Source organism: Heloderma suspectum, chromosome 3 (assembly GCF_057233095.1).
Source record: "Heloderma suspectum isolate Gila_16-S chromosome 3, 16-S_ref, whole genome shotgun sequence".
NCBI lineage: Eukaryota > Metazoa > Chordata > Lepidosauria > Squamata > Helodermatidae > Heloderma > Heloderma suspectum.
Window position 1 is genome coordinate 328,875,789 of NC_139460.1, and position 19,171 is coordinate 328,894,959.

At 52.1% G+C, this 19,171-nt stretch overlaps 1 protein-coding gene across 1 annotated transcript in view; it reads right to left on the bottom strand.

The window, feature by feature from the left end:
* The window catches only part of FGF12 (fibroblast growth factor 12), a 336,785-nt gene extending 319,908 nt beyond the window's left edge, over positions 1-16,877 (bottom strand). Inside the window, exons 1-2 of the mRNA XM_084847822.1 lie at positions 16,779-16,877; positions 16,380-16,618 (exon numbers count right to left, since the gene is read on the bottom strand). Of these exons, the coding sequence (XP_084703948.1) occupies positions 16,380-16,392 (13 nt within the window). The 5' untranslated portion in view covers positions 16,393-16,618; positions 16,779-16,877. The remainder of the gene's footprint in view (positions 1-16,379; positions 16,619-16,778) is intronic.
* Positions 16,878-19,171: the final 2,294 nt, after the last annotated feature.

Genomic DNA, 19,171 nt, shown 5'->3' on the forward strand with positions numbered 1-19,171 from the left:
TGTCTGAACCAAGGATTCTGGCTTCTCTCCCCACAAACATGCCAGAGTCAAAAGCCACGGTTTGTTGTTGCATCCGCTGGGGCAGGCTCCCTCTGCTCCCCTGCACATGGTTGGGCCATGTGGAGGTGGGGGATGAAGTTGTGCAGGTTAAATCCTTTTGCCTGTGTTTACTGCAGGGATGACACTCTGCGCTGCCTGCAGCAGAAATTAGCATCATCCAGATGTACTCCGGGCCTTGAGGGCCAGCAGAGCCATGGGTCCTGGCTTGCCACCCCTCCCCGCCCACTCACTTCCCACGGAAGGATGCCTGCGCTTCAGGACAGGCAGAAATCAAGCAGTGGAAACTTTTCCCAACCGGGTTGGGGAGGAAGCTTCAGCTGCTGAATTTCAACCTGTCATTCAGCTGGTCCAGGCACAGAAGCCCTGCCTGAAATGAAGGCCTGCCAGTCCCAGTAGCAGCTGTCAACAGCAGGAGCCTAGCAAGACCAAAGTTCCTGGGCTCCGAACGTTGTGGCTAAGATGCCTGTTTGCCCACATGGGAAAGTGAACAATGCAAAGCAAACCCATCCCCAAAGCCAGATGCGGACAAGGCCTGCGGCTTCTGAGAGCGTGTCCTGTACTTCACAGAAAGGGCCTCGCAGGTGAAGCCACGCGTGTGAAGGCACACACCCAGGTAGCGGCTGGCTGTCTCTGGCCCAGATAGTGCAGCAGAGTCCCTGCCTGCCTGGGCTGATCTGCACATGTGGATCACAAAGCTTTAGTGAGTAATAAGGCAACCAGCTGTAATTCACTCCAAGACAGGGATGGGAGGCAGCATTATCATGGTAACTCTCTCTTAATCAGGGATTCCAGCAACACTCGCCATTTCCATATGGTCCTGCAGGGATTAAGCGCCAGCCTCCTTGACGTGTCCGTCTCCACATCAGGAGGCTGCACCTCTCGCCGTAACGTGTTGCTGGGGGAGGGATGCAAAACCTCCCTTGCAGACATTGCACACCAGTAAGAATGAGCTGTGGCAGCTCCTGACTCCTTGTCCCCCACCAGCCACATTTTACAGGTCAACAGCCAGATCCACTTCTAAAGAATCCTCCACCCCTACGAACAAAGCCTGGCACCCTTTTTCACCGGTGGGCAAAGTTCTCCTTGGAATTCCCCAAAGGGACACACCTGTGGCAGGGAAATGCACCAGGCCCTCTACTCACGTGGCCCCTAGTGTGTGGGACACTGTCCCAGAAGAGGAACCCCCACATCCTGTGTCATTGGCCATGCTGCCTGGGAACAGCGGGAGTTGCAGTCCCCACACATCCAGAGGGCGGAAAGACTGGCCGATGCAGGTGTTTCAGTGCCAGTGCCAGGTTCTTCTTCTTGTTGTTAATTTATTTATTGCCCACTCTTCTACTAAATGTGTCCAGAACAGCATACATAACCATAACCATAAAACCATATAATAAAACTAAAAAATACAGTGAACAATTGTTGAGTTTAAAAAAAAACCCATAATGCAGCCAATAATACTAAAACAACAACAAACCACCTAACAGCGGCAAGGCTGAAAGAGATGTTACAGATAGAAATGGGAAGCAATAAAACTAGGGGCTACACATTAAACGCCCGCCAAAAGAAGCATCGCTTCAGTTTGGGGCGGAAGAGCCATGAAGAGGGAGCCCGGCCGATTTCAAACCTGGAGTTGCAGCACAGCTGCAGAGGGAGCCCGGTTCTCATGTTCGGTCGTCGAACCTCCCGAGATGGTGCCAACAGCGCGGTCCCAAAGATAAAGTGGCCCTAAGCCATGTAGCATTTTAAAGACTAGAACCAGCACTTTGGACTGAGTCTGGAGCAAATGGGAGGAGGCTGATGGAGCTGACACAGAATCGGAGGCACATGCTCCAACCTGCAAGCGCCAGCCAACGGTCCGGCTGCCACATTCTGAACCAATTGAAGCTTCCAGGCCATCTCCAAAGCCAGCCACGTGGCGTGCATTGTAGCAATGAGCTACAGTTCTGAGGTTTTATGGACTGGTCTTGGGCATTTCTGTCAGCAGATTTATCAGATTCTAATTGTGAATACATTTTTGGGTACTTTGCATTTGTTTTTTAAATTATAAAGTGCTTTGGATATATTACTGGGAAAGTGGGGTATAAGTTGTGGTAGAGAAAAGAAAAAGATTTCAGAAAGCAAGTGTACCCAGGAGGCTGGTGCTGTTGCCAAAAAGCCAGTGTGGCTCCTATAGATTCAGAGACCAGAGTTAGCGAGATGATCTGTGTTGTCGAGGCAACTAGGACTTTAAAGAGGTTAGGCAAAGATTTTGGATTGCACATGGTACAAAAAAGGAGGGATTTCTTCATGCCTGCCTCTTTTGGCTTTCGAGTCTAAAGAGAAAAGTTGAGGCTGGAGAGAAAGGGAGAATAATTTTTAAAAGACCTGGAGAAGGTGGTATGATAGAGCCTTTGCTGCCTGTGGAGGTTCAAGCTCATTTCCTGTGCCCCCTGTTGTCCCCAATCAAACAGCTGCAACAAAACCCTCTAAATCCTTGATGCTGGAATGAATGTGAATGCCACAGGCAAAAATATCTCTGTTATATCTCTTTTGTCTGTCACTTGGCCAAGACAAATGGCAAACAGGCATGGCTGTTCCTTTCGATTCCTTCTTGGCTATACGCGACCCGGACAGCCAAAGCTAATATTCGCATTCGCGGCAGAAGGGATCACGTTTGGCTCCCAAAAGGAAGCCAAACAAGAATTCTGCAGCAAGAGGAAGGAGGATGCCAGCCGAAGCGACACCATCCACGCACAAAGCACACCCTTGTGGGACGGAAGGCTAGCCCAAGGGCTTCGCATCCTGACCCCACAAACTGAATGCAGACCAGTAGCCAGGGCCATGACGCATGGATGCACGCTTGTTTTGTGGCTCCAGGAAGATGGGGAAAGCAAGAGGTCCACTGAGCCCCTCGTGGGCCTCCTGCATGGCTGCTGGGCTGTATTTGGCTTGGAGGGCCACCAGCTGCACCTAGGATGAGGTGCCTGAACCTGAATGCCCTGCATTTTTTCAGCTCCAGCTAGCAATGACTTTTTTCTTTTCTCTTCTTCTGATATATGTGCTAAGTTTGTTATGAAAGCCCAACAAGGAGGCAGCCTTCTGTTTCTCATTGCATTTCTTGGGCAATTCAGCCAATTCCATAAGCTCGACCCAAAAAAGCAGACATTCCTGCCCCCTACCAGTAACCTAAACCAGCTCTTGCTCCACCCTTTTTGTCCCATCGGCACTCCCTTGGCCTAGAGAAGATGGACTCTGTGAAACCCAAAAGCTTGCATATCCTCTTTAAGCTATTGGTCAATTCAACAGGGAATGTCACCCTGCAGATGGTTGCACCACCATTCCAGAGGACAGGGAATGTCATTTGGCCTCACTTGGGTGACTGAATGTGGGTTTTGGTGGTTGATCTATAATGTACCACTCTTTGCTTCCTTAGATCTTTACTTGGTCTACTTTATACTCCCCATGAGCAGTTGAGAGGTGGGTGAAAGACCCTGAAAGGGGGGATGTTAAGAGGAAGAGAAAAAAATAAAGAAAGTATTTAGTGGGTAACTGGTGGAGCTGGAGCCATGGCTCAGTGGTAGAGCCCCTGCTTTGCATGCAGAAGGTTCCAGGCTGTATCCCCAGCATTTCCAGGTAGGGCTGAAGGAATTCCTGCCTGAAAGCAGCGTTGACAATACTGGCCTAGATGAACCCAGGGTCTGACTCGAGTTAAGGTAGCTTCCCATGTTCCTATGCTGGAGGCAAGCAGAAAAGTAAAGCAAGGGCAAAACAAGAAGAAAGGAGCTGAAACTCTGAGGAGACAGAACATTAGAGCCACAGGAAAAGCGTATGTGACAAGAAGATCCTTGGGGCAGAGGCCAACCAGAAGGGGAGGGCCCAGAAGGGGAGAGCCCATTGCTCTGTCATGGTAAAGCACATGCTTTGCATGAAGAAGATCCCAGATTACATCACCAACTTGGGCAGCAAAACTGGGGAAGCTGTTAGCTGAATTGGCTGGGCAAGATTGACCAGTTGTCAACTGTGTAGCCAGCAGCCTCCTACATTCACAGATGAGCACTGGTCCGGGTCCGAGGCAAAGACATTTGCTGCCATGATATTTGAAGCATTCATGGTCATGGCTGGACAGGTCAGCTTTCCCCAACCTGGGACACTCCAGATGTTCTCAATAACACTGAGGGTTCCTGATTGCTGGCCATGCAGGCTGAGAGGCATTGAGGATCAGAACATCTGAAGGTCACTGGACTGGGGAGGGCTGACTTCGGTGGCAGAAAGAAAAGAGGGGTGTCTCTTTTTGCTCACCTGGCAGCCCTCCATCCACAGATCCCAGCGAGCTGGCATTGCTCTTAAGTCTTCTGGTCCAGAATACACCCAGCCAATGTGAGTAACCTGCTTTCCTCTGCAGTCCGGAGTGCTATTGCTCCTCTGCCCCTCCTCAGATCCAGTGAAACTCAGATCTCTGTCCATTAGAGTAGCACTGACCTAAACTGGAAAACTATGGGCATTTCTTCCTTGCACTCCTCCCTTCCCATTCTCGCATGGACGATTCCTGTTTCCTCCTTGCTGGCTTCTAACTGCCCTGTTCCAAGCCAGAGGCTTTGGCCAAAACAGGCCTTGTGCGCTCTCCCTTCACTGGGTTCCTGCCTCCATCTCCTCGTCTCCTTTCTCCACAGCATCAGCTCCCTGCTCCTCTACCCATCTATGTTTTGCTGGCTCCATGGACTGACTTCATCCTCCTTCTCTCCAGTCTAGCCAAGCAGGCTGTCACTGCTCACTTGACCTCCATCTCCCTGTCTCCCTTTATGTCTTTTGCCATGCTGCTCTTCCCTATCCCCTTGCCTGGAACAGCTCCCCTCCTTTGTGCAAAAGCCACACTCCGCCTGCTCCTCCTGGACCCCAGCAGCCTCCCATTTGCTGCTGCTAACCGACCCCCCTAATTTCCTGCCCCTTGCCCTAGTAGACCAAGGCCTCCCCTCCACCCTAGTTCATCACAGGATGCTCTCCCAGGGAATGCGGGCTGAAAACAGCTTGGCACAAAATCCAGCAGGCCATTTGACTTTTAACTGCCACATTTCTAGAGACCTCTGTTCAAATCCAGAATGGCGGATAGCCCACCCTTTACACACTACAATAACCACAGTCCCACAGGGAGACCATTTTGCTTCTGTTTTGTACAGAGTCTAGCACACACTGGTGCATACTATAAGAGGAACATTTTCTTCAGCTTCCTGTTGCTGGATCTCTTTGCAGCTGCCCAAATGGCATAAACTACATGGGATTCTGGCACTGCCAACTTGCTTGAAAGCCCTTTCCAAAACACATTTCAAAGCCATTGTATCTACATGTCTCACTGTTGCTGAATATTGTTGAAATTATTTATGCATTGGGATGCCTTGTAACTTGGGCTCAAAGCAGGTACGGAGGTTGCCCGGTGACCTGCCAGCTGGGAATGATAGGGATGGTACTCCAACACACCTGGAGGACTCCAGGTTGGGGAACATTGACCTAAAAGCTTTGAGCCAAGATCTGGAGGGCTCTGAGGTTGCAGGGAGAGGGTGAGCAACAGAGACAAAATTTGGAGGGGTCTGCTGAAAACGTGAACGTCCACTCTCACATTCTGCCAGAGACATACGCCTATCTACAAAATATGGGTTCAAGCATATACAGGCAACAGTTCTGCAGAGTTACCATGCACAATGATGACCGACATCCACAGGAGTTGCAGGCACTCAGCCCAGGACTAAAGCCATTACGACAAAAGGTGCAACCCACTCTGGAAGGTCTCTGGCACAAGACCCAAGGAGACCTCCATCTCCGCACTCCTGCTCAGCTCAGTCCACAGTGACCTGCATGGGAGACTTGGCACTCGCCGAAAGTAGCAAAGCAAAGGTTCCATCCCAGCACCATTCCCACAGGGGCGACACAAGAGTCCTACTTCCGGGAGCAGGGTGTTGTCCAACCCACGTTAAGGAACTCCACAACCCTCAAAACATTTATTTATTTCATTTATTACATTTCTAATCCACCCAATAACTAATGTTCTCTGGGCAGCTCACAAAACATCAATAGTCCCTTTTCTAACATCCACCTATTCCTGCCAGTATTGTGAGTCCCCATTTTGAGGTGATATGGGGGGGGGGGGAAGGACTCACTCCATCGCAGGAGTTCTGCTACTGTGCCATAAATGAAAGCTAAAGTGGAGTAAAAATTGCAGGTATCCAATACACTGTGGCTTTTTCCTCCATCCTTGTGGTTGTGTCTCTTTTCTGCTGTTTTGTAGTACACGCAAATCTTTAACTATCTGTATGGAGATTTCTTTCTTTTTCCCCTACTTGCTCTGGAAGACACCACTCGTGATACTGTGGTTTATGACATGACAAATTCACTGTGAGGTGTTGCAGAAGCCAAGATCTTGAGGGCTCTGAGGTTGCAGGGAGAGGGTGAGCAACAAAGACAAAATTTGGAGGGGTCTGCTGAAAACGTGAATGTCCACCCTCACATTCTGCCAGAGACATACGCCTATCTACAAAATATGGGTTCAAGCATATACAGGCAACTACACGTTTCCCTTCTCTCGCTCACTGTGCTCATTCATCGACGTATGTGCATAATGCTCTCCCTGCAGGCAGACCTGACCGTAAGGTGTATCTTTGACTTCAGTGCCTCCTTCGGAAGAAGGTGGACCCATCACTTATTTCCAGATCATACGCAAAACCCATCCATTAAATGCAATTTTTTTAAAACCCACCTAGGAAGCAAAAATAAACAAATGGAACATAAAGCCAGATGCAGCATTCTGCCCTGTGTGCAGAGACCCCGACAGGTGCCCAGCATTCCACCACCCACAAGGCCTCCGCGCTGGATGGAGCAGCAGCATTATGCTCCTGTTCTTTTGTTTACATGAAGCTGCTCTCCATGCACATGACCAGGAGCATAAGTGCACGTGTGCATGCACACACACGCAGGCACGCGCGCACGCACTTGCGGAGTCCATGAACCCAGCATGCCGAAGGCGGAGTTGAGGCTTTGGTAGCATGCAACTGCAGGGACAGGCGCTTGGGCATTAATCCTTGGCATGGGGACTGCAGCAATACAAGCTTGCCCCTGTTTCTGTTCATGTCATGCTGGCAGGTTTCCACTCCAGAGCAGAACATCCTGCTGGAGACTGAGCTATCGGCCCAAACAGACTGACTAGTTGTTGACAACCAAGCGCTCTGGGACTTCCCCTTTGCTGGACCCCTGTTGGGGCCTGGTTCCAACGCTGCCTATGACTCAGTGCTGGCACGAGCCAGGGCTCCCTCCTCAACCCAAGCCCAGGGCCCAGCATAGCCTAGCACGGAAGTCTTGGGAAGTATCCGTACATGCTCCCCTCCCCACTCTTTTCTAGTCTGGTTGGCTGGATGTCTGATACAGGTATTGTTCTGGGTTAGAGCTGGTCTAGCCTGAGCGGCTGGGGGACCTTGCTTTGGATGGTGGGAGTGATATAATTAGGCCTTTCTGTTTCTTTGCGTGCACAGAAGGCCTATGGAAACAGGCTTTTGATGGCATTTTCAGGGGAGTGCATTTAACGGCTGTTAGGGAGGAACCTACGAGGCTGCCTCACACCATCAGACCACTGGTCCGCCTAGCCCAGTCTGGTCTCCTCTGACCGCCAGTGGCTGTCCGGAGTCTCGGGGAGATGTCTTCCCTGCCGCCTGGCCTGATCATCTTGACTGGAGGTGCTGCCTGGGGTGGAGCCCGGGACCTCCTGCGTGCAAAGCAGGGGCTCCACCCCTAGCCACGGTGGCCCTTCCCCACAGACAACCACTGGTTTTCTTCAGCTGCAGGAAGGATGTTTCCTTTGAACTGCCTCGGGATCTTTATTGCTGAAAGGGAAGCCGTTTACACGTGCACGAAATACACACATAAAGATGTTGCACTCCCTGTGGTACACTTCCCCTTGGCATATCAAGTACAGCCTTCCCAGTTATTCTGGGGTGATGGAAGCTGTAGTCCCTCACACCTGGACAGCACCAGGGTGGGGAAGGCTGGTCTAGGAGAACTCACCATGTGAGAAAGGCCTTTGTGCATTTGGTCTCCCTATGCCCACCATTTAAGTGAATTAGGGGCAGGGCAACTCAATTGGTTTCTAATAGATGATATGCCCAGGTGGGGCAGGGCGGGCAGAGGAAATTTCCTGCAGGGGCATCAGTCCCTCTGGTCAATGCAGCATCTGGCAGCTCCTAGTCCTGACTCTCTGTCACTGCCATAGGAGGCCTTATTCCTTCAGCTCCTGTTTCTCATTGCCCACTTTGCCTTGCTTTGAAACAGGCTTCTTCAGCGTGGCTAATGGCCTCAGAACATGGCCCACCCCTAAAACTGGCTTAAGGTATGGACTCCATTGACCTAGTCACAGGGACATTGGAAGCTGCCCTATCCTGAGGCAGAGTCTTCGGCCACCTAGTTCCATATTGCTTACAGTGGCTGGCAGCAGCTCCCCAGGGTTTCAGGCACACGTCTTTCCCAGCCCTACCTGGAGATACCTGGGCTTGAACCCAGGACCTTTTGTGTACAGAGCATGTATCTGTCAGTGAGCTACGATCCTTCTGCCCCAGTTTAGATACTATCCTCTAGCCCACCAGCCAGCTGGGTTCCCACTATTGGCCAATTTTGCACAAAAAAGGTTGACCCATACTCTTCCACTCCTCCAAGGAGGTTGGTTCTTCTCTTAGTCCTTTCAGGAAAAATGTTTATGTGTGAATAATGTATTACTAATTATTTAAAACCAGAAAAGTTCCCCACCCTCATACACACACACACACACACGTGTTCGTGTTGTGTCAGTAAAACATTGAATGCTGTAGGCAGCTCTTCATAAATCCTTTGGGCAGAATCATCCAGCAAATTAACTTTATGTATCAAATATGAGGCAGAGGAGAACAAATAAAAACAAATCCCAAAAAGAAATGGGCGGGGGGCAAAAAGATCACCCACTCCCCAAAGTCAGGCTAAGATGCCGACAGCTAATGAACAAGAGGGGATGCTATAGTGACGTTTCCATGCCAAACAAAAAACACAAAAAACAATCTGGCCAGAGCAAAAGACCAGCAACAGCCTCCAAACCTTCTGGTTCAGCCCTGCACTTGCCTGCCTTTGCCCTTCCTTTGTCTCTCAACTCTGCTGAGCAAACACGCCATTCCCTCTCACCAGAAAGTCATCCTGCAACATCAGCCCACAACAAATGTACAGCCTCATCCATCGCTCATCTCTCATCAGCAAGTTTACTCAGTTCTAGCTAATAAAGGGGAAGGACCTCCATGATATACCTGGAGGACAGATCTTCCCCAGGGGAGGGAGGAAAGGGAAGGAGAAGGAGATAAAAAGTGCCTTGATGCTGGCTCAGTCCAAGGTTTCATCTAGTTCAGCATTCTAATCATACAGTGGCCAACCAGCTCTCCACAGAAAACCCACAAACAGGACCTGAGTGCCAGCCCATGTTCCCCAGCAACTGGTGTACCTAGGCATAACGTATGTGATAATGGAGGTAGCACATGGCCATCAGAACTAGTAGCTGATAGTTGATGGCCATCACTACATCTTGTGGAAGGGAAGAAGAAGAAGAAGAAGAAGAAGAAGAAGAAGAAGAAGAAGACGAAGAAGAAGAAGTCATTTAAAAAATGGGCCAGAGAAGGCAAAGGTAGGAAAGACGACTTGAGTGAGGACCAACCATGGGGCAGGAATGACAAATGGATTGGTGAAACAGACAACATAATAAATAAATACCAGATCCTGTCATTTCAGTGATTCTTAAATGCAGTCCAAGGAGTGTGAAAAGAGAAGAAAATGCTGAAAGGGGCTCTCAGAGCTAAGAGGGGCAAAAAGTTGTCTAAAACTTGACTCCTTCTGCACTCTGATGCAGCTGTACTGGATATGCAGGGACCGGGAAAGGAAGGGAGTAATTGCGACAGAGCAGCTAAGGGGCCACTGTGAGGCCAATTAGGCTGAGAGAGAAGATGGCCCTAGTGAGCTGCCTCACAGCCAACGGAGCAAGGGCTTTACCCTAAATGTGACCATTTCCTGCACGCCCCATTGAAATGAATGGGCGTTGGCCACAGAATCACAAAACTGGGTCAATGTCCCCCGATTTTGAAAAGCTGTGCTTTTCGGCTTATAAATGTAGTATCTATTGCTTTACTGAGCTATGCGTTTCACTTCTCGTCAGTGGATTGCCTCTCTGTCCACCCCCCGTGCCCCCCCTGCCCTGCACTAATCTTACAGCTGTTGGGGAAATGACATTTTCTGGCATTTATTGACAGCAAAAATAAATGTACACTCATGAGGAATTCTGCTGGCTCAGAGTTCTCTGCTCATTGACTGAACCAAGCCCCCCTGGCTCCTTCCCCAGTCCCAGGAGTCTATGATGTTGCTGTTCTGACACCATTGGTAGACTATGGATTCTACAGGGGTGGGGGGGATATATAAGCCAACAATTTCAAACATTTGTTGTTATATTATTATTATTATTATTATTATTATTATTATTATTATTATTATTATTATTCCCTTCCTTTAAGGAGCTCAGGGAGGTGTACATGCTCCTCTCCCATGCTGATTTTATCTGCACAACAACCCAGTGAGGTAGATTAGGCTGAGAGATAGTACCTGGCCCAAGGTCACCCAGACCACTCCATGGTTGAGTGGGGATTTGAACCCAGGTTTCCTCAGCCTTAATCTGACACTCTTAATGACTCCATCACATTGACTCTCAGAGCACCCCACCTTTCGACTTAGACCAGAGCAGCTTTTTTATCTCACTGGCCCCTATTTGTACAGTGGTGCCAAAACAAGGAAAGAGACAGGGCTGGAGGGGCCTGTACAGACAGAAGAGACCCTGAGGTATGCCGGGAAATTCTGGGCTGTTTTCTTTAAATGCCATGCTCCACTTCTTCCCCCCTCAATGCCCCAGAACTAGCAGTGATGGCTAGTAGGAGATGTCAGTGGCCTGAGAAAGACACTTTTATCCTCCACAGATCCTTTTTCTATTCCTGGAGCTCTGTCCCTGTCTCTGCTTACTGCAAGTCACACTTCATATTAACTTCAAGTTTCTAGTCCTTAGTTTTCAGAACTCCCCAGCCTCTGCCTACATCCTCAGATCCATTTCTCTGACCCCTCCACACTTGTATATTTTCCCTTCCACAGCTCATAGCAGCTGGGGCAGGGGGCAGGGGTTGGATTAGGGCCACAGCATGAGAGGAAATGGCTAGCATTGCCCTGCTCCATGACCCAATCCTAATCACACACACACACACACACAACTGCTGTTAGAAGAAGAAAGTCACGGATCTCCCACATAATGTCTAGTTAGGTCCTAAGCCCTCTGGGTGGTGATGGTGTCACTTATCCATTCAGTACAGCACTTAGCAGCAACAGATCCTAATTAGAGGTTAAGTAAGTAGGAGGAGGGTTGCCTTCTCATTGTCAGCCACCACCTTCATCATCATCATCATCATCAGGCACTGTACAATCAATGAAAGAAATGGTCCTGCCCACAAGGGGAAAAGGCAGGAAATGCTGGTGGAATAAAATAAAATAAAATAACCCAGGATGCTCAACCCAGAAGAAAAGGGGTAGGCCAGACAGAGTGCAAAGAACTTAGCGGAGTGCCTCCCCTGAGCCTCCTTGCTGACATCCTGCTGTTTCCATGGCTCCATTGCATGGAGGGCAGGCTGCCTGACCTTGCGGGATGACACTGTCTCATGGTTGGTTGTTGACCTCTCTGCTGATGCTGAGCTGAGCTCATGCTTAACGCATTAATTAGTTTCACTTTACGTGATGAAAACTAACCCCAAACCTTGATTCCGTTTGCTCTGCTTCTACTGTTTGTTCATATGCCTGCAGATGTGCAATTCTGCTTTCAGACATGGAATTCCGCTAACTCATTTGCAGTAACGTGAAGGACCTTTGCATACCATTTTGCCTGGAGGATAGCGTGCTGGACTTAGATATGACCCAGGTAAGTTTTGAGTCCCACCTTGTAGGGCTCTTGTGAAGGTAAACACAGTTAACACTGTCAGACTCTGGCTCCTTCAAATTGCTATAGCCATTACCATAAAATTAGCCACTAGGATCAGGGCTTAAGGTTTGCTTTCCTTCTTGATCACTTGTTTTTGGGTCCAACCGAAGGCCCTGACAAAAGACCGAGGTATCCCTTAATCTCCCTTCAAAACCTGGGTATGTCATGGGAGTGCATTCAGTTCATCTCCAGACTCAGATCCATCACTACTCCGTTGTCCTGAGATGCTACCATTTTTAGGATGCATGGGGTGGGGGAGAGAGACATGTTGGAATGTTAGACTTGGTAAAGCTGAGCCATCATGGCAAGTGTCTGGTTGAAGCTGCATTCTTCTACAGTCCAGCAAAAACTGCTGTAACTTTTAAGGCTAGGCCAAAAAGGTAGACCAATGTGAAGCCTTCAGATATTTCACTGGCATACACACACACACACACACACACACACACACCTGACCTGATAGCCAGGAAGTCCAATCCATTGCTTGGGTTGGGTTCCTCCCAGAACAAGAGAGGGGGTCTGCACATTGCAAACATCTCCTCTCTTCTGCCAGCCTCCATCCTTCTTGCCTTAAGGCAGCCTTCTCCAGCCTGCTGCCCTCCTGGTGAGTTGGACTGCAACTCCCAGCATCCCCCATCCAGCAGTAGTCCAATACATCTGGAGGGCAGCAGGCTGGGGAAAGCTGCCTTAAGCCCTCTGCCTGTATGGCCATTTCCTCTATTGTCTTTGCTCCTAGCTGCACAGCCAACATAGAACGATTTTTCATCAGTTGACCTGTCATGGTTTTCCCCAAAGTATTTTATAAATTGTAGTTGGGGAGGTTTTGAGACTTCTCTGCTTGAAATACCTGCTGTGCTGCCCCAACCCCTTCAGTTACCTAGGCTTCTCAAGGGGGAGAGGGGATGATCCACAAACCAGCCTGAGTTCACGGTGTAGCTTTCATCCAAAGGAGCAGCACAGAGTTGACACCTCACATCTTTCCTTCCTGTCCCTTCTGTGTGACCTTCTGGACTTCCCAGGAAATCTACCTGAGTGGTTCCTTTCTTTAAAAAAAGTGGGGGGGGGAGCAAGGTGAACATCTGCCTGGAAGCTGCTCCCTCCTGAGGGTTCCCCCTAAAAATCCCAGGTGTCACGGGAGCACATTCAGAGTTCATCTGCATGCTCAGATCCATCACTGCTCTGTCCTGAGATCAAACCATTTTAGGATGCACGGGATGGTGGGGAGAGACATACGTTGGGGTGGTATTATTCTCTATGGCACCTAAAAAAATCAAACAGAATGTTCCCCAAGTTAAAACAAAGCAAATCAGCTCCATACCCATGGAAAGCTGGACCATGGGGAGGGTCTAACCCAGTTTTCTGTCTGATGTGCTCGCAGTCCCCCCTCCTGTGGCGTGAAATGATACAGTCCATACCTGTGAGGTAATTTGCAAAGCCAGAATCATACTTGTGGGTGAAGGTCCCACTCTGACCACTGTTTAAACAGCCCTTCTGCCTTCACACTAAGGGGACCGAGTGTGGCGGGGGTTTCACAGGTCCCTGCACCCTACCAAAGTATCAAGGACCAGCAGAGTCATTGGGCTGGATTTTTGGGAGGCCTTCTCCACCATCAATTCTGTTTTGTAAGAAAGAACTTGGTGGAATGTACTAACTTTGAAGTTTTAAGATAAATAGACATATTTATGAGGAAAGTTCTTCTGAACTAGGAATGAGAATAAAATCAGCCCTGTTCCTGAGGACAGAGCTTCCTGGGTGCAGACTGAAGATTTCCAGAAGTGAAGTACAGTGACTGACAATAGGGGGATTATAGACCACAACCAGGGAGACAGAATCTAATCCATACAAACACTATTTTGCAGAAAATTAAGCGAAATCCCTCTTAAGGGTATGAGAATAATGAATTGGTCCCTAGCCATGGTGGGTGGTTTGGAAGTCTGAAAGAGAGCAGAGATGGGGATCCATCAAGACTGGGGCTAACTCTAGGGCAGAGGTGGACCCTGTGCAGTTCACAAGCTACAGTGGACCCTGGTGCCCTTCTGTGTGTCCCACAGAATCCCAGCTTTTGTAGTGATTCTTTCCAGTTGCCATACCTTATAACTCACTATATATTTGAATATGTGATAGCAAAAATGTATAGTTTGGTCATCAATCCTGAAAAAGTTGATCATCACTGGTCAAGGAAACCTGGCTGCCATGGGGAACTGGACTAGATGCAGTATCCTGTCATCCTTTCCACACACCTCAGCTCCTTGCCAACCTCCCACAATTTAACTCCCCAGTTCCCTTCTGAAGTCAAGAGTATTTTGCTAGCTCTCTAAAACTAACCAAAGCCACGCAGCGAACAGAAAAATATGCCCTTAACCATCTTGGCTCTGGCTGGAACTCTGGCTCTTTTGCTTTCTTGTTTTGGAGCAGTCAGTAAAAATCCATGGTTGCCACAGGATTCCTTCTTTACCAGTCGGCCAGAGCCATCTCCTTCAAGGCCTCATCTAACACAGTTTGCACTGAAGGATCTCGCCATGTAACCCTGCCACTAAACTGTCTTCTCACCCTGAACATCTATCACCACCCAAATTCTGGCTGAAAAGGTTTTCCACCTCTTCTCCCCTGGGAACTCAGTGGCTCTGGGAACTTTGACTGCATAAAGCACATCTTTACAAGTCCTGAGCACCAAATTATGATGGCCAAGCAGAAACCATAGCCAGATGGCTCATTCCCTCTCTCGGCTCAAGATATAAGAGGATGACTATCACACAACGGCACACGGCACGCTGCTATCGCAGAATCTCTGGTAATGGCTCTGCTCTGGCTGCCAACACAATGAAAGATGAACCCTGTATTCCTGAGGCTGCTCGCTCACTCCATCACCAGTTCTACAGAGAGGCATCCATCTGCTTCTGTAATGCATGACTATGCACATCATGGGCTATTATTTGTAAGCCACAGCTTTCCCCAATTTTTATTGCTTTAAGCATGCAGACCAACAACACACCTGCATCATACCAGGAAAAACAGTCTGCCTTGAACATAGGTGTTGGAAGTAACTGTGCTGTAGTGAATATCTTTCCCTACAAAAAAAATTCATTTAGCTGGGCCTGTGCTCAACCTCAGGTATATTTCCCCATTGCTGCCACCCGCCACCCACCTATAATAAGATATCCCCACATCACCTTTGATTGGCATGGCAGCTATTAAAATAAAGCCAGGATATGTAATTATAGCCTCTGTCTCAACTGTAGTACACCAGTTCCTTTTTCTTGCCTTATCGGTTTTTCCTTCCCAGATGCCTTGTAATAAAAGGGAGGGGGGTTGCAGGAGGCAGGGGGGTGTTAAATAAGAGCAGCATCTATCTACAATCTTTTTTGATTGGCTGCCTAGATATGCCACTAACAACGTCCAACAGTAATTAATATTTAGAGATTTGACAGTTCACATACTTCTGCAAAATTAGCAATGCAACAGAATTGTGTGCTGTGGGTGTACAAGACACACACAGAGCTCAGCGCATGCCACCGAGGACCAGCAAACCTCTCGGGCAGGCGAGTGTGAGTGTGAGGGTGGGGGATCCCTCTTATGAGCAAGAATGCACGAGTGGGGGTAGGACTGGGTCCCCGTGGTGCGCCCCTGGACGTACTTCGAGGCTTTCCCATTTCCGGAGGGGCTGAGCCCTGCGCTGCGCTCGGCACTGCGCTCCCCCAGGCCGCCGCCGAGATCACAGCCACGTTCTGCCCAGCTCTGCATGCAGCAGGAGCGGCCTCGCCGACGGGGAGGCGGCTGCACGGCCGCGCTCTCGGCCTTCGGAAGCCCAGGGAGATCCCCGCCTGGACCCCAAAGCCGCGAAGTCAATACTTTCCACGACTAAAGCGGGCGGGCGGAAAGGAGTCCCGGTCGTCTCCCGGCTACAAACCCAGCGGCCGGCCGCGACGACGCGCTCGCAGGGGCGCGACAGCTGCCTCTGCCTTGCCCGAGAAGCCTGGGTGCCGCCGGGGCCCGGCCAGCCGCCCGGCCTGCCCACCCGGCCTCCAGCTGGCCGCGGCGCTGCGGGTGCGGGAGCCGCGCGGTGGGCGCGGAGAGGGCGCCGCCGCTAGCGCGGCTCGCCCAGCCTCGCCGCTGCTGCAATGGACGGCGGCGCCTGCCTGCCTGCCTGCCTGCATGCCCGGCGCCCCGGCAGCCCCAGCGCCGCCGCCGCCGCCGCCGGGCATCGCTCGCACGCCCTCCGGAGGGCTCTCCCCTTGCCCGCCCGCTCTCCCCGGGCTCTGCAGTCCCAGGGCCGGGAGCCGCCGCCGCCGACACCGACCTTTGCCTTCCATGTCGGAGCTCGCCCGGCGCCGGGAAGTTGCCGAGAACTTTCAGTGCTGCTCCCGCGGCGGCGGCTGCTGCTGCTGCTCGGGCGGGTGCTGTGCAGCCGCGGTGCGAGCGCCGGCCTCGGGGGACGCTGCCGGCACCGGGGCTTCCTCTCGCCACCAGCGCCGCCGCCGCCGCCGCCCTGCTGCTGCTGCTCCTCGGCGAAGGACGGGCTTTCCCGGCACCCGGAGGCTGCAAGCAAGCACCAGAGAGGAGGACATGACACGGCTGCCCGCAGCGCGCCAGGGGCGGGGGAGCCGCGCCACCGGCAGGCGGGGCGGGGCGGGGCGGCCGGAGCGGGGCAAGCGGAGGCGGGCGGGCCGGCAGGCAGGCAAGGGGCCGGCGGGGTTACCTGGCCGACGCGCGCGCCGCGCAGAGGAGCTGTCCGCCGGCTGTGGTGCTGCAGGCGATCTGGCCGCTCAGCCCCCTCGGCCGCCTCTGTTGTACGCACGGCGGGTTTGCACGGCAGGCGCCACGCGCATGCGCCGCCGCCTCCTTCCCCGCTTCCCCGCCCCCGCAGCCGAGGCCCGCGCCTGCGGCCCCGCGCAGCGGCCCCCTCGCCGTCGCCGAGAGAGCGGAGCCTGCCGTCGGCGCGCTGACGGCCAGCCGAGCGCAGCGGGCTGGCGCCCGCAAAGAGCCCCGAGGGGCTCCGGTGCCCCGCGCAGCGGGCGGCCGCTTCTCGGGGAGCCAGGCGGGCGTGCCGCGAGCTGCCGCGCTCGGCTGCCGCCGGAGAGAGACGGCCCCACCGCGCGGGGCCAGGCCTCGTGGCCCAGCCGGCCCGGAGGAGGCCGACCGCGCGGCGCGGCCGGGAGGCCGGGCCCTGCGGCAGAGGAGCCGTGCGCGCGGGCTCGCCTCCTCACTCCGGGCAGCGGGCCGTTTCCCGAGGAAGCGCGCGCGCCGTTCAGCTGGGCGCCGGTGGTCCGCAGCCTTGTTCAAGACGGGGGCGGTGCGTGGCCCGCCGCTTTGGACTTGCCCCCCGCCCGCCCGTTTGACTTCCTTGCTCTGCGGATGGTTCCCCGAGCCCTCCTCCTGCCGGCCCGAGCCAAACGTCCTCGCCTTGCCCCCTCCCTCGCCTGCCTGCTTCCTAGCTCCTGGGTGTATTCTGGTCTGAGCACCGTCTGCCCCAGGCCTGTTTCAGTCTTGCCTGGACCTTATCCTGCCCTGGCCCAGCTCTGGGAAGGTTGGATCCTGACAAGCGTAGGGGTTATTGGATGACGAAAACCGTAATGCTGGGGGGGAGCCACACAGAACACCTCTCCGAATGTCCCTGCTTGGGCCTGGAAGCGCAGCGGGGGGGCCAAGGGGCTCTTTGCCCAAAACAGGTAGCGGCGGCCTGAGTTGCACCCGCACTGCCGGCGAATCTTCCCCAGCCTCCATAAGACCCATGGAATCAAGAGTCTGAGTAGTGGTGGAGGAGTGCAGGGCAGAGGGGCGCAGGCTGACCTCAGTCCTACTCAGTGAGCCTGGGATTTTATCTGGGGTGAGTACAGGAGTTCGGGGGTGGCGGAATGCAAGCAGCTTTCCTTGCCAAGGCCAGCCCACCACTGACCATGGTGTTGGCAAAGCATTCCACAACACTGTAGCAGACGGAGACACCAGTTTGCGTATACCTCTGTCCTCTTGAACCTAAACTGTGAGGCTTTGTTTCCCCATGCTATTCCTCCTAAAGCAGGAGCACTGAACTTCTTTCAGCCTGAGAGCCAAGTTCCATTCCAGAGAGGCTCTTGGGGGCCGCGTTCCTGTGCTGGTTGGGCTGAAGGCAAAAGGGGTGGGGCCAAAAGCACCAGCATGTTTTAGCTTAGATTTCTTACTGCATAACTAAGCCACCAAATAATTGGTGACTGAGGGGAAGGTGGTGGGGCCGTCTGGGGAAACCCAGAGGGCCAGATTGGGACCCCAGGAGGACTCGATTTGGCCCCCAGGCCAGAGGCGCTGCACCCCTCTCCTAAAGCATTTCTAGAGTAAGGTCATATTCTTTCCCCCTCCCTCTTTCGCTCGCTCACATGCATGTGCCACTTTCTTTTTACTTGGCTAGACGTCTCACACGGGGGCTGTACTGCTCTCACTCTGGCTGTGTACGCTTGCTTCAGATTCAGCTTCTTAAATGTGGGGGAGCAAAGGTGGGCACCATGTGGCGATATTCTGGCTGAGGACGTCCAAAGGCCCACCTCCTCCAGCGTGAGCCTACTCCCACCGTCAGATTGTCACTGGAGAGCCTGCCCCACATCTCTCCCCTCCCACACAAGGACACACTCCCTGCTGTAGGGCAGGTAGCTTCTGCAGAAGCCCAGGCCCTCTCCATAATTGCCCACAAGGCCCTCCCTCTCAGGTGGCCTGCTGGTCCCCTTCTGGCTCATGCATGCATGCCCCTGTGACTGTTTGAATTACCTTGTGGGGGGGGGGAGTTGCTTCATGACATGGCATGTTTTATCGTTGGTTTTTAGTTTTATTAGCTGGAGAATCCTTGTGATAGAAAGTTGGGACAGAAATGTTTTAAAATAATATTCTGCCAAAATATCTGATTCCAGAGCAGAACTCAGTGAGGCACCAATTCAGCAGCCATCTTGTGCAGACAACCTTTCACTAAGTACACTGCTTAAGGCTGGTGGTTCAGGGGCAATGAGGTCCCTTCAGACTAGGGATGCTCCTGAAACTCAAAATTAGGCACTTCACTGGTAGAATCTATTGTGCTGATAAAGCCTGTATTGTAGCATCCTGTGGCCCCTTGAGGCTTGCAGAGGAAGC